The sequence below is a fragment of the Neophocaena asiaeorientalis genome, unplaced genomic scaffold (assembly GCF_003031525.2).
Source record: "Neophocaena asiaeorientalis asiaeorientalis breed wild unplaced genomic scaffold, Neophocaena_asiaeorientalis_V1.1 scaffold260, whole genome shotgun sequence".
In the NCBI taxonomy this organism is placed as follows: Eukaryota; Metazoa; Chordata; class Mammalia; order Artiodactyla; family Phocoenidae; genus Neophocaena; species Neophocaena asiaeorientalis.
The window spans coordinates 466,923-482,908 of NW_020173404.1; the positions used below are offsets into that span (position 1 = coordinate 466,923).

The 15,986-nt window shown below is 40.9% G+C and overlaps 1 protein-coding gene across 2 annotated transcripts in view; it reads right to left on the reverse strand.

The window, feature by feature from the left end:
• SLC24A2 (solute carrier family 24 member 2) overlaps window positions 1-15,986 on the reverse strand; it is a 229,225-nt gene that overhangs the window by 85,655 nt on the left and 127,584 nt on the right. For both annotated transcript variants that reach the window (XM_024747164.1, XM_024747165.1), the window contains exons 2-3: window positions 6,141-6,179; window positions 3,850-3,958 (exon numbers count right to left, since the gene is read on the reverse strand). In XM_024747164.1, the coding sequence (XP_024602932.1) occupies window positions 3,850-3,958; window positions 6,141-6,179 (148 nt within the window). The remainder of the gene's footprint in view (window positions 1-3,849; window positions 3,959-6,140; window positions 6,180-15,986) is intronic.

Genomic DNA, 15,986 nt, shown 5'->3' on the forward strand with positions numbered 1-15,986 from the left:
CCATAGGTCATCTGTCCTAGGTGATGTTGAAAACTTCCCTTTATGAACACTGTCTGCCATGTGGTGCCAGTGCACGACTCAGCAAGGCAGACGCCAGGAACAACCATTAGTATAACAGAGAAGCCACTGCAGTGTTCATGGGGTCAGCTTGGTGATGTAACCAGCATGCTCTATATTGTTAAAAGGTGACAGTTTGGCATGCGGATGTGTGAACTCAAGTGATTAGATGCAAACTAAAAGAGAGATGACTATTTCTGAGAGCTTGGAATGTTCTTGGAATGGAAAATGATTGTGAATTTTTTTGGGGGAAAAATACCAGAGCAATCTGCTTTCTTGGCCGCGTGCTATGGAGCAATTTTAAAGCATTGAAGTACTTTCTATATTTTCTAATCACTCAAGTCCAGAACTGATTATGGCTCTCAGCATTCTCCCAGATTCACACCACTAGAGCACTCCACGTCTTTCGGGGAGAGGTTTCACCTTGAAAGCAGACATCCAGATTTGGAAGGCACATCTTGGTACAGCAGGAACAAACATTTTAATAGCAGCACAGCCCTACAAGGGCCAAGTGTTTCGGAAAATCACTGATGGCCCAACTCTGAGACAACTCAGATTCACTCTCTCTTATCTCACAAAGTATAACCTCCCCACCAAACAGAAAAACAAAAACAAGCCCTACCAGAAACTGAACTCCCTCAAACAAAAACCACAGAAATTTAGATTGTTGAGACCTATGGTCAATGACACACACACACACACACAGAGTTGTATATGCATAGATCATCTCTGGAATGAGCCCCAAGAAATTGGTAGATGTGGTTTCCTCTGGGAGAATTGGGGGACTGGAGAAAATTGGGAGGTTGTTGGAGGAGGAAGACTTTTTTTTCTGCATAACCTTTTGAATGTTTTAAATTAAAACATTCATATGCTGCATTATTTTTCAAAATAATGGAACAGAGTAATTCAAACCTGTATATGGTGCTTACGATCTGCTAGGCAATGTGTTCAATGCTTAATGTATATTCACTCCTCTAGTCCTTATAACAACCTTATGATGTAGACATCATAATATATCATCCTGATTTTTACAGATGAGGAAACTGAGGTACAGAGAGGTTAAGTAACTTATCCAAGGTCACACAGCTAATAAATGCAGAGCTGGAATTTGAATCCAGAGAGTCTGGCTCTGGAGTCTGTCCTCAATTACTACATAACGTGCCTTGCCAGAAATAAATATACCCAGTTGCCTGCCTGCTCAAAATCAAGTTGGGGCAGATAAGATAGTTCATTTCTTCTCTCACCTGACTGTTTTGGATGATGGGTGGAGAAGATGGTGGCTCAAAATAACCAAGATACAATCTTAAACCCATGGGGCTTTAGAGGGCTTTGAAATTGTGTGACTAACAGAGCAAAAGCATGACTTTGGCCAAGTTGCTTAATTCTTCTAAGGCTTAGCAGCTACCATGTGCCAGGTAGACTGCTAGATCTTGGGGACAACTAGTAAATAAACAGAATCCCTGCTCTCTAAAAATTTACCATGTCCTGGGGGAGACAGGCAGTGAACAAATAACCACACAAATTGTAATGTGGGCAAAAAGGAAAAATTAAAGGGTGCATTGAGAGAGAATGATTGGGGCCCTGATTTACACTGGATGGTCAGGAGGTGTCATTTACACAGAGCACTGAAGAAGGGGCAGGAATAAAGCTGGCAAAAGTGGAAGAAAACAGGAGAAAGAAAAGTATTCTGGGTGGGGGGAACAGCCTACGCAAAGACCCTGAGGCAGGAAAGAAGTATCTGTTTTACGACAGAAGGCCTCTGTCTGGCTAAAGCAAAGTGAGTCAACGTGAGTTTGGAGAAAGAGAAAGATCATGCAGACCATGGCAAGTATTTCACAATTTTCCTAAGAGCCACGAGAAGCCACTGTAGGTTAATAGGAGTGACATAATTTGATTTACTTTTTAAGATTACTTGGGCTGTTGTGTGGAAAATATGCAAAGAGGCAATGGAGGAAGTGGAAGACCAGCTAGGAAGCGATGAAGATGGCTTGGAATAAAGAGCTGGCAGAGGGAGAAGGAGACACATTTGAGATCTATTTTGGTGGTACCCTATTTTATGAAATTAGAATAATAATGTTAGCTATGAAGTGTTATTATAAAGCAAAGATTCACAGGTGTGAAAATACTTTGTCAATTATAAAGTACCAGACAAAGGTAACTATTACTGTAGGTGAAAGAACCAAGTACCAGAGAGGCTCTAAGTTGCCCAAAGTCACACAAATGCTTCGTGGCTGGGCGGAGGTTGGCCTGCGATCCCTTCACTCCCTGAGATCATTTTTGTGGGGGTGACCCTGCTGGGGAGGAAAAGAAGGCTAGTGGCCAGGGCTAATTTCCTTGTCATGTGGACCTCTGGTAAAGAGAGTAATGCTTTTTAGGATGTTCCCGGCAAACGATTACCTGAGTAAACAGAAACCAGGATCTATGAAAGAAGGCTCTTTGGAAAATATCACATCAGCTACGTAACTCTCTGGGGTATAAGGCGGAAATGTTTTATAACTGAAATGCTCCACAGTGAGAGGTGAGCCCGTGATCCTCACTTATTATTCTGGGTGAAGGTGCGTGTCCAACGAGGGGAGACAGGACCTGGGGAGCCGCTCTTGAGGTCCCAGAGTTTTCTTGACTGCACCTGAATCTCCTGATGGCCTGAACCCTTGAAATTATTTAGCCAAGCTTTATATTGCTTAAGAGCTCTGATTTATGTGGGGATAATTTGTCACTGGCAGAGACCTGTTTCCCAGGCCATTTGCCTCCGTGTAACATCAGGCCTCACTGTAAGGTCCAGGGATGAAGGGAGAACAGAAGACTTCGTTATATTTGAACCCTTTGCTAGTAGCCTAACTCTGATATTTATTTGATGCATCAGATATCTGCTTCCTTGAAAAATTAACTTTTTAGGATACTTATGCAATTCAAGAAACAAGATGTACCTGGCTTCCTTGTGAATGAGTAAAACTGGAAGAACACAATACTGAATTCTTGGTGATGGTTTGTATAATGTCCCTAGGAGGTGAACCAGGCCTCATCAGTCTGATCCCAAGCAGTTATTTAGAGAGCGCTCTTTGGGTGCTTAGAAGCTCACCTCCCATCTTCCAATTGCCAAAGAATAGATACAACATCAGTGCTGTGCAGTGAACATCGTTCCCCAAACTAATCACAGCCCTCCTAAGTCATGGAGTTCTTGTCTCCTCTTTTTCTTTTTTTTTTTTTTGCGGTACGCGGGCCTCTCACTGCTGTGGCCTCTCCCGTTGCGGAGCACAGGCTCCGGACGCGCAGGCTCAGAGGCCATGGCTCACGGGCCCAGCCGCTCCGCGGCACGTGGGATCTTCCCGGACCGGGGCACGAACCCGTGTCCCCTGCATCGGCAGGCGGACCCTCAACCACTGCGCCACCAGGGAAGCCCTTTTCTTTTTTTAAGATGTACAATTTATCAATTTTTCTTCACCTATAAACTTCATTTTGAAACTTAGGAGGATGACGAAAGAGAACTGTTACTCTAGCTGGAAGGGAGGGAAACCGCTCTTGTCTTCTCCGCCTCGTAGCAGACTGTATTTATGCTGGAGGCATCAAAAGACAGAATCAGCGAACGGACCGCCACTCCTGCTCCTGGTGAAAAATCTCTGATCGTGAGCTGGGCGGTTGCAGATAAGCACGTAGAAGGGCCAGGGCTGCCTCTGGCAGAGGTTAACACGCGGACATCAGCCGGTTTGTGACGGAAGAGTGAACGTATTTTATGAAAAGAGGACTTTGCACATCGTCTCCCCCCGCCCCACCAAGCGAAAGCCTGATGTTTACCTTCAGCGAGCGGGTCGAGGGTGTGTATCATGAGCTGGAAGATGCTGTTCCTCATGAGACTGTTGTGGAGGGAGGCGGAGCTTCCACCCCGCTGCAGACGCGGCTTCGCCTGCGCAGAGGGACCAGACAAAGAAGCCGTTAGTGCTCAGAAATGCAAGGCAAGTCCTCACCTAGTCTGTCAGAGGCTCACACACAACGGAACCAAAGATTTCCCACGCACGTTCCTTCAAAGTCTCCTGAAGGAACGGCATTCTCACATCCTTTCCTACTAAAGGGATTAATTGCTATCATCTGTTGAGAACTTAATATATGCTAGTCAACGTGCCATAGCCTTCACCTCAATTCTCTGACTGAACCCTATGAACTAGATACCATTATTGTTCCCTTTAGACAGATGAGGAAATTTAGTCTCAGAGAAGCGAAATGAGGTGTTCAGGTCACACAGATAAAAAATGGAGGATAGAGGAATGGGTTGCAGGTCTGCTTCACTCAAAATTTGTTCTCTGAACCAGTGGGTGCTCTCTAAGATGTCTGTATTGTGCCTCCTATCAGTCAAATTTTTGAGTGTGTATATATGCATCTATCTATATCTGTATCTATATCCATATGTATCTCTATATCCAGACACATACTAAAATATGGGCATATATATCATAAAACATTTGCAAAAGTAGAAATAATGAAGAGTAACAAAGAAAGTAAACAATAGAGGTGCTAATATTTCCCCCTTGCTCCGCAAAGGGACATCCTGCACACATTCCGGGGTACCTCATCTCCACGATGGGAACCACAGCTCTCATCCATGAAGCCTTACAGTCTATGTTAAATGAGATTTGAAGAGAGAGAATCTCCTATTATGAATCCACAGAGAACCTTCCTGGCTCCAAAGAGTCCTTTACATTACAGGGTTTTGCAAAATATTCCATCACACTCCAGATCCACAAGGGGGTTTCCCAAGAAAAGTCCCACAAGAGACTCCATGACCAAATATATTTGGACATTGCTACATCCTAGACCAACTCACCTTTAGAGTTTTAAGATACACATTAGACCACTAAGTCTAACACTAAAGAAATATGGTTAACTTGATTAACTTGGACAGTGTTTCCAAACTATTGCCCATTCGTCCCTTGTTTTACAGAATACTTATTAAAACTGAGCCACATGTTTGGAGACAAACATGAAACCCAGAGTAAGCTTGAAGTATGGGTAAAATGTCAGTGTGAGATACATGGAGAAATCTGAATTTTTTAGTGTGATTTTATTATAATTGATATTCTATTAGAAATAATATTTCCAACTCTACAGGGTTTGGAGAAGAATCAGAGGGGATTACTGGTGTCTCACTGGTGAACCAGATCATGATTCACAAAGGAAGAGACTGGGTCTGCACCCCTAGCCCAGTACTGGATCAGGCATATCCTATGGGTTCTCAATGCATGTCAGAAGTCTCTGCTCTGAGCATCACAGGAGGAAGAATGGGGTCGTATGTATCTTCATTACTAGTCCTTTCAGCCTCAAAAATCTGGAACATTTTTTAATGCATTGTGTTATTTGATTCAGAAGATTAAGGCTCAAAAAATTTTAGGGGCAAGGTTAAAAGATTTGAATAGAGTTGAAATGTAATCACTGTTTGATGGCTGAACACAAAAACTGATGGTCATTTCCTTGCCAAGCTGCACAATACAAAATGTGACATGTTAATTGGACAGGAACTGGAAAATGTGTTTGTGGTTAATAATTTGTCATAATCACTGTTACTATGGTCCTTATTCTGGGAAACCGAAAGAACTCTCTTGCGGAAATCTTCATTAGCCTAGGATTATGTCTACAGAACTTAAAGCAGTCTTCGGGGCATTATGTATATATTGAATATATAGATCTCATGCAGCATTTCTTTTGATGGAACCAAAAGAAACTTCCAACCAAAAAAATAGGTGCATGCAGGTACACAAACAGATACCAAGCATTAGATCCCTCGCTGTCCCCAAATATCTGCTCAACATCCCTTGGAATGTAATTTGGAAATATCTCACTCTTTCAACTTTTCCATTACAAGTGAAAGAGAGAATGCAAACTTTTTGAAACCCAGTCCCAGAAATAATTTGTCATTGAATGTAAGAATTCAGTTGACACTAATTATAGGACAGAGCATACACACACCGGCAGATTAAACCCTTTAAGTATTCCAAGGGAGAGGATGTTGAGCACAAGAGCCCCTTCCGCCCACCCCTGCCCTCACACTCTCCACAGGCACATGAACAGGTACAGGCAAGGCCACTGCTTCCTACCGGTAGAGCCTGTTCATCCTTGTCCCTGGCTGCAGATGACTGCATAAGAGGAAAAGGCAGAAACAGAAGACACAGAAATAACTAAACACATACAGGTTTTACATTTAATCACAAGCATCAGTATAGGGAAAGATTTGGTTCTTTCTGCTCCTGGGAAGGACTATGCCAACGCAGGGGGTCACGAGTGTCTATTTCTAGCTAATATATCATGGTTTATTTAGGCATATGGTACTTTCACTTGAAAGATCAAAGCCGAATGGCCAACTTAAATGTCCAGTAACAGAGGGCAGTTAAATCACTTGTGGTCCAGCCATCCAGTGGAATGTCATGTGGCCACTACAATGAATGAGCTAAGTACACATGTGTTGACAAGGAAAAATATCTAAGATACATCGTTAAGCGAAAAAAATTTAAAAGCCTTATTTATTACCTCATTTTATAAAAGAAAATAAAGTAATAATACTGCAGTATATGTAAAGAAAAAAGTTCTGCAAGAATCATTAGTGGTTATTCTTATTAGTGGTCGTCATTTGGGGCTGGGACTACAAGGACCTGTCATATTCCTTATCTTTCGGAGGGAACTGACATTCACCGTCCCAAGTGTGATGAATAAAATAAAAGCCTGAAGACGTTAAGCCTTTGGAGGAAAGACTAAGGTCATCACACATGGAATCCAGATAATCCACCTTCTTTCCTGCCCCACCACTTCACATTTTCCATTCTAAAAAAGGAAATATCTGTCACACTGAGAAAAGTTGACTAAAACACAAGGGCACGTGAGAGCCGGTCATCTGTTGGGAGAGAACACAACTCAGACATGGGACACTGGTGCTCTTCTAACATGTCCCAAACTGGACAGCTTTGCTTCCCCCGCTTAATACGAACACTCCCTCTTCAACAGAACCAGGCACTGTCCTGTGATCTTTCCAAGGGTATGCAGTTGCCTTGGGAACTTCCTCGTGATCAGACCACCGCCTCTGTCACTTCACCTCAACTACGGGTTCATACAGCAAGAAGACACTGGTTCTCCAATTAGCGTCTTTGCTAACCTGTGTCTTCAGGACTAATCACACACTCGGAGAAGAGAAGACGAGGGCAGAGCTGTTTTAAAATCTTCATGGGCCCTGGGCTCCCTTTTTTTAGTCCTACCACACATATCACAGAAAGAACGTGAAGATGCCCTCACATCCCACCTACGATATACATTTTTGTGTAAAAAAAAAAAAATGGAAGGGATTCTTATAATTTTGCATTTCAAATTATTGGCTATATGCAATTCACTTAATTCATGATTGGCATGCTAGAAATCTTGGAAAGTGAGAAAACTGAATCTGTGATTTGGTTTCATGTAATTTTTAAGAAGGCTAAATTTAATACTTAATGAAGTTGATAGTACATATTTTGTCGACATTCAATTAAACATTTCATAATCTTGTAGATAATTTTTGGATCTTAGAGTCAATGTTAACATATATTTTTTCTTCTGGTCCCAAACACTTTTGCAGACCCTTGAAGAACTTGTAAGGCTCAGGCACAAACGGAAGAGTTTAGGCTGGAGATAATTTCTGAGTACAGCCCGCAGGCATGACTAAATTTGCCAGAACCTACTAATTTGGGACTCTCTCTCGGTGACTTCTCTAAAAACACTAACAAGAAAATATCCCTGCTTCCCTAGTTCCAGAAACATGCTTGGGGAACTAGACTGGACCTGAAATTGTCCTTTGATTTCCTTTTTGCTCTGAAAGCCACCGTATGATCCCGTTTCTCTCTGGCAGTCCTTTCATTTTCTTGTCTCCCACATTAGACAGCTCAACAAATGGCGCCCCATTCTACAGAACAATCCCCCAGGGAAATTATCCAGTGCGGCCAGATCAGCCTTTGGACGCACATGGAGATTAACTGTCAGAGCATGCCTTTTCAGGTAGCAAATTTACACCTTGTGGCTAAACGGGAGGCAAATAATTATGAGCTGGGATTGATACCACAGCAATATCACAGAACATGAAGGAACGGGATGAAACTGAGGAAAGAAAAGTGTGGTCTTTATAAGAACACAAATATCACCAGCAGAGAGTCTGGATTTAAAAGATAGATTTAAAAAATATTTGAGGAAGAAAAAAAAATCCCAACCTGTCCTTTGGTCTGAAAGGAAGAAAAAAATTTCTATTCCATTGACTTGCTTTTTCTCTCATAAGCAACGAGGCTCATAAGACACAATAAACGTAGAGAAAGTGTGTTGTACATAGATTCTACAAAGCTAAAACTCAGTGCAGAGAAAGGTCTAAATCCTTTACAGAATTTCCCACTGCTTAATGGCAGCAGAGGTTGGCATCATTAGTTTACTTTCAAGTGTGATTTGCAGACATGAATATACATCAGGTCACGACATGTAAATTTAGGTACACACACACAAATGGCAGCTGAGGCCATTAAAACACCCCTGCACTTTCCTTTTATGTAGCCCTGCTGCAAAAGAGATGAGAAATGTGACATATGATGATAATTGCTCATTTTCAGGGCTTTGCCCACCTCTACTGATGATTCCTGATGCTCTCCTGACTTAGCCCCCCTCTAATCTCATCTTGAAGCAGCCTCACAGTCCTGGAAATGTGCCTCTGATTATGTTAGGAATTCAATTTTAAAGGGGCTTTAATTACACTGGAAGTAACTAGTGAAGGACCAGAGAAATGATCCAGATATGCACAGCTCGTAGTGTTTCTAAGAACTGGATTATTTAACTAAGTATCTGGGTTTTGGCCTCTGTGTTGTGATTTTCTTTTCAGGGCCATTGAACATCTGGCAGGTTTATGCTAACCCACTGGATGTCACAGAAAAGACAACTGCAAAAGAGGACTGATGTGACTTTGAGGATTAATCTTGGCATATTTATTACGCATTCTGCTTTTTTAATTTCCTTAATTTTAAACACACCAAAATACCATACATTTGGGCTGTGCCAATTTCAAAGCCCAATTCCTGGTGGTCCGTTCACAAAGGCTGTGCCAGTTATAGGAAAGATCTGTTAAGCCAAATCCATAGTATTCCACAGCAATTCTTGAAGAATACCTCTTTTACTTAACATGAAGTATTCTGTAATTCAATAATTTAAACTGACCCTCTCCCTAATTACTGCAAGTAATTGAGCAACTGAGATGATGCCATTAATATCTGTTGTCCTTCCTGGTGGAAACCCAATTCTATGTGGGAATTTTGCTACCCGTTTGATAGGTGTTTTGAAAGTGCCGCATTCCTCCATCCCGGATAATAAAACACACATCTCATTTACAAAGTATTTTTAATGCTATCAATCATTCACAAATCCTTAAACCACCTCTCTTCCTTTGGCCCTTAAAAGCCGCTGGTTAGAAATGATTCCCCTGACTACTAAGTATAGTTTTGATGTGACTTTGTACAGAGCTTACCCTGCATACAGGTCCCCAGGGCTACCTCACACACATAAACATGAGGCAAATACTGCACAGTTTATGGCTACATCATGAACACACAGCCCCCGGTTTACTCTGGTTGGTAATCACCTACCTGCAAATTACATTATCAAGTGGGCTACTGGGAAGATTTCATGCGCCAAAAGACAAGTGTGTAAAATAAAGGGTGGATTTTCTGGCCAGTGGCTTTGGCAACAGATATAGAAAGACAAGCAATTTTTCACAACAGTCAAGTAACAACCATAAACTTCCACCACCATAACCCTTCACTAAGTCCTGTGAAATGCACCTAAATTCAGTATGCAAAGGACTCAGAAGCACTATAAAGTCTACAAGAACAGACTTAAAAGTATAATTGTTTTGTCATAAATGTGATACAAAACATATATGCTGGCAATTAGAAATATTAATCCATTATTTAATTGATATTAACTTTAATGTCTTAGAATTTAGAAAGGTTGGGTGAGGGATGATTTGAATGATTGATTTTCATTTAAAAAATTAACAAGGAAGTATTACATGATGCCTCCTTGTGCTTTCAATACATTTACATTCAATAAGCAAAAACATTTAAAATCTCCCTTCTGGTTAAAGATGAATAAACCTCAAAGCCTGTGGGAAGCCTGGATAAAAGGTGCAAAAACTTCAAATCTGAAATCTAAAAGGAAAGAAACCCAACCACTTCTTAATCAGACGCAAAATCATGTCCCTTTGCCTCCTTTTATTGTGCCCCTAACATACTCCCTAAAATATTAAGGGGAACAGGATTAAATAAATTCCTAAAGAAAGAAATACTAAGAGATTTAAATTCAAATTACTTTTACTACTGGTTGCCAGGTAATTACGCCACTGTCACTGTCCTTTAGGAAAGTAAGAATCTCAAAGATCAAGGAAGCGCTGAAGGTGGCAGCCCAGGCTGCAAGAATACCCACTTGCAACTCTGGTTTAAAGAAACACAGTGGGATGGAGAGAAAGGACAGAAATTAAGTAAAAAGCACGGTAATAGAAACTTTGGAAGCAAAGCATTTTGATGATTTATCTGAATAATTCCCATGATCTTAAAATATTTGGGATAGTAGAAAGAAACTTCAGAAGAATAGATACCCTTCAAAAAAATGAAATGGAAGTGAAATTGCTTAGAGACAGCTAGGAACAACATTTTACCTTCTAAATAGTTGTATGAGGGAAGAAATAATGTGGGATGAGAAGTGGTGTCATACAGTTATTAAGAATATGGAATTCAGGCCCAGACTGTGCAAGTTCATGTCCTTATTTTTGTCACTTATTAGCCATGTGACTTTGGACAAGTTACTTAATCTCTTTATGCTTTAGTTTCCTCATCTGTCAAACGGGGATAATAATAGTAATGACTCCAGAGGGTTGTTGAGAGGATTAAATGAGTTTATACATGTAAAGTGCTTAGACAATGTTTGGTACATGGTGAATGCTATGTATTAGCTCTGCTATCAGTACTATTAATAATAAGAGCCACAGGGGAGAATAAAGACAAACTATATGCCAAAAGTAGGTTCAGCGTTGTGAACCGGCTTAGAGAACAGGGTGGTTTCTAAGGGAAGCAGGAAAATTCCATTGATTAGGATGGTGAGAGGTGATTTGTGTAGGACACTAGAGTACGGTTAATTGAGCATGCCCAAGGTTGGCAGCCCAGGGAAGAGGAGATGTCACAACAGATTATATTTCCTTGGCTTGGCTTCTGACTCCGTCCCTGTCCCATGAATCAGCATTGTCTGAAGGATACAGGATTGGCAAGGCGAGGCTAGCGTTTTGCATCTCATATACTTTAATGGGCCTGGTTTTGATCAGGAAGCTCTGGAGGCTGGAAGATTCAGAGAAGGTAGGACCCCTACACTTACGGACGTTATATATATTATATGTCGATTACATCTCAATAAAGCTGCAAAGAGTAAAATAAAAACAAAAAAGGAGTTTAAATGCTTCTCACTAAATTGGTAAGCTGTACTGGGTGTGTACCACAACTGCCCTAGCCAGCCTCCCAAATAGTGGAAGCCGTAAGACCCCTGAGAGCAGGATTCACCTTGTGCCTCCTATGGTCCCTGACGTGGCTACTAAAACTGCAACCAGGTGGCAGGAGAGAGTGAGGCCACTCAGGCAGAATGGGGACTGTGCGGTCCTGCGTCAGGAACCAAAGCTCCTCTGATGCTTGCTCCAGAGGCTGAATTAATAGTAATGATGGTTATTTAAATCTACCCCTAAGAGCCCCTATTGAATCCTTCTTATTAAGTAGGTACATAAAAGACATTAATCCCCATTCTGTAAATGGAAAGAGAGAAGCAGGAAGTGCCTCAGGCTGTTTCTGTACTGGGGATACTGAGCACCTTTGTTAATTCACTTAATTTAGGAATTAACAACCCGATCACCACTGCCATCTCTCGCCTGCCCCTTAGGAATCCAGATGTTGCCAATATACTTTGTTGTATCGTTTGAGCAATTCTCACAATTGCTAATGAGCCATTTTGATATGCCAATCAAACACAATCTGTTAGTGGTGCTCTGGCATTAGTCACACAAATTTCCTTTGATTGGTAAAGTACCCCAGTGCTCTCACATGTTAAGTCTGGATTACCTGACTTCCAAGGAAGAGTGTCTAAGATGATGTGAACTTAAAAGTCCGACAAATGCTGGTGCTGGTCATACCACAGAATAATTTGCCACAAATAAAGCAGATTCCAGTAATAATGGATAATATTTATTGAAAGCTCAGTGCGTGGCAAGAGCTTCATGTATAATATCTCATTGTATCCTCACAATAACAGGTATTATAACCAGTCCTGTCCCCTCTAATACATGAGGACCCCGAGGCTAGTGGATGTTGGACAATTTGTCCATGTCCATGTAGCCAGTAAGAGGCAGAGCTGGGATATGAGCTCAGACAGCTGGGCTCCAGAGCCTCTCTAAGTATTGGGGAAAAAAGAAACTGGAATTTTCCTTGCAGTGGCCCGTGGGAAGGAGTCACTAGAACTGCAAATACAGTAAAAATAGTTCACTATTTTATATTAAGAACTATTTATGAGCTCTGACTTCCAATGGAAGCCAGAAAATCGTTGCCAGGTGATTGCTGTTAATACAGAACGACAGATTTTGTGTTCGTTTGGTGCAAAGTTGGTGCCTGGGAATAGAGAAAGTATAGAGGTTATTTTCTGATCTTTTGCCTCTTCCAGCATTATTATTTAGACTTGTCTACAATTGTCATAAATTTTCTTCTGAATATCTTGAAGGTCACAGAGGCACTTTTACAACCTTCACAATGGTGTAGGTTCAAGTAACACTTCAAACTAGTTTATCCATACATCAAATTGACCTGTATTAAGGAGTTTATAGCTCAGCAGTAGGTGAGAAAAGAATATGAAAAAGAATGTTGTATACATGTGTATAACTGAATAATTTTGCTGTACAGCAGAAATTAATACAATATTGCAAATCAACTATACTTCAGTAGAAAAAAATAAAAGTGTAATTAAACTTTGGGAAAACATCAGAGGGCACAAATAACAAATATATAACATTTTCCACTGAAAATGCAGTAATATTGAGAATTGGTCCCCTTCCTTGATCTGCTCTCCTGTTCCTAAGAGAGGCCAGGAGGAAACTAAGATCACCCATGTCGTGGGTTCATTTCGAACACAGCTTGGCTACTTTCATATTCTACTCAGGCTCTGTGTGTCCCTCCATTTTCTCCCTAGTTCATTCTTTTGTATTATGTGTTTCATCTCTCTCTTTCCCACTACTGAGCACCCTTCTGAGGGCAGAGACAGTGCTTTTTTCATTTTATATTACTCCACAGCACAGTAGTGCTAGATGCTCAACAAATACACATTTAATAATAAATAAGTGAAATCAAGCCCACATGCTCATATATAATGAGGTTGGAGGCACATGGCTTCTTTCTAGTCCAACACCGAACCGTGTCACTTTCCTCTAAGCATCTGACACTGCTGATGACCCACTGCTTCTTGAATCATTCTCCTCCCATGTATCTGAGATGTGTGCGCTGACCAGGCTACTCTTTCCTCATACTTGTAGAAATGTCATAATATAAAACCTCCCTTCTTTGAACTTTGATTGTAGCTAGAATCATCATTTCACGGTTATTCCCCATTGCTTGCGTTTGCCATTTTGCTTGCTTGGTTGGAACTGTAACCTTCTTGAACATGGGTGTCTTACACACTACACATCTTTGTATTTTATATTTTGCCTACCCGTGTGCCAGCATCCTGCGGATGCTCAGCAAACACGGATCTCTTGATTGACAGCTAGAAAGTCGTGGGATTCGTGCTTTGCAAGGAAGGAGGATGCTGGAATAGGCAGGAAACTCACTCTGAGACAGAAAAGAGTTGAGGGACCTAGACCCAGTGCTGGGCTTAGGTCACGGTCAGCAGAAACTCTTTGGACTAATACAGAGTGGTACTGATTCTCTGGCTTAATCCCTAGACCCTGTGCCCAAACACTATTGCATGGGTCCTTTAAACTCAGAGAGCCAGTCTTCTTTTTGGTGGTTGAATGGGACCTGCAATAGTAGTGGCAGAGGCGAGTGTGGTGGAAGCACTGAATGGAACAGGACCACCATGTAGTGAAGTGGAGAGCATGGGAGTAAGGAACAGTTCCATTGGACACTGACCATTACATACCTGGGCACCCTAGAAAAGTACGGTACACAATAAAGACTACGAATCCCACCACTGGGGCCTGACACGAAGACAGTTACCATTCCACTTTCCCCCTAAGGCTGATGCAATCTACAGTAACGAGAATCACACGAAGCTTCAAATTTATCTACACAGATCACTTATCTTTCCTACCCTTTGCTCTCATGGGCAGTCCAGGCAAATTGCCATTTTAGCTATTTTATCTATGTCCTACCTTGGATATTACCAAGTTATTCCCTTGTGCTCTACTTGCCAAATATCTTCCTTCATGGTATCTTCAAAACCACTCTTTCGTTCATTCTTCAACACATATTTAATGAGTACCTTATATGCATCACACTGTTCTAGGTATGGGAATAGTCTAGTGAACAAAACAGCCCAAATCCTTGCTCTCGTGGAATTTATATTCTAGTTTAAATCTCTTTTCTAAGATGTAGTCTTCCAATTAAGTAGCAAAGGTGGCCATTAATATATAAAATCCCTGCTGACTTTTACTGAGTACTAACTACACTAGAGACAGTGCTAAATGCTCATTTAATCCTCGTCATAATTCTAGGTGGAAGGTTCTATTAGGAAGCATTGAAAGAAAACCTTTTTATTTTGAAATAATTATGGAGTCACAGGTAGTGGTAAAACAATGTACAGGGAGGTGCTGTGTACACTTTACCCAGCCTCCCCTAAAGACAGCATTTTGCACAACTATGGTACAATATCAAAACCAGGAAGTCGGCATGTACAATCTATTGAGTTCACTCGAACTGTGCCACTTTTATGCGCACTTACTTGTGATTGTGTATGGTGTGTATGGCATTTGTGTTGCTCTATGCAATTTAATCACATGTATAGCTTCAGGTAACCATCACTGCAATCAAGATACTTAACTGTACCGTTACCATAAGATTCCTTTCTGCTACCCCTTTATATCTACATCCACCCCTCTCCTCATCCGTATCACCTGGTACTCACTAATCTGTTATCTATCTCTATAATAATTTCATGATTGTTATGTAAGTGGAATCATGCAGTCTGTATCCTTTTGAGACTGGCTTTTTCTACTCAGTATAATTTCCTAGAGGGTCATCCAAGTTGTAGCAGATATCAACAGTTTGTTCCTTTTATTGTTGAGTAGTATTCTACGATATGGATCAACCACATACATCCATTGAGGGACATCTGGATAGTTTCCAGTTGGGGGCTATGGTGAATAAAGATGCTTCGAGCATTCATGTACAAGTTTCTGCATAAGGATAAGTTTCATTTCTGTAGGATATATGCATAAGAATACAATTTCTGGGTTATAAAACCATTTATAGTTTTAAAAGGAACAACGAAATTATTTTCCAGAGTGGCTGTGCTATTTTATATTCCCACCAGCAATGTATGAGTGATCCAAGTTTTTCTGCATTCTTGCCAGCATTTCGTATTGCCGCTATTTTTTATTTTAGCCATCCTAATAGGTACAGTTTATAGCTCATTGTGGTTTTAATGTGCATTTCTCTAATGCCTATGATGTTGAACATTTTTTCATGCACTTATTTGCTGTTTGTATATCCCCATCAGTGAAATGTTTGTGCCTATCGTTTGCCCATTTTATAATTGGATTTTTTTTTTTTTTTTTTTTTGAGTTTGTGCCTATCGTTTCGCCATTTTATAATTGGATTTTTTTTTTTTTTTTTTTGCGGTATGCGGGCCTCTCACAGTTCTGGCCTCTCCCG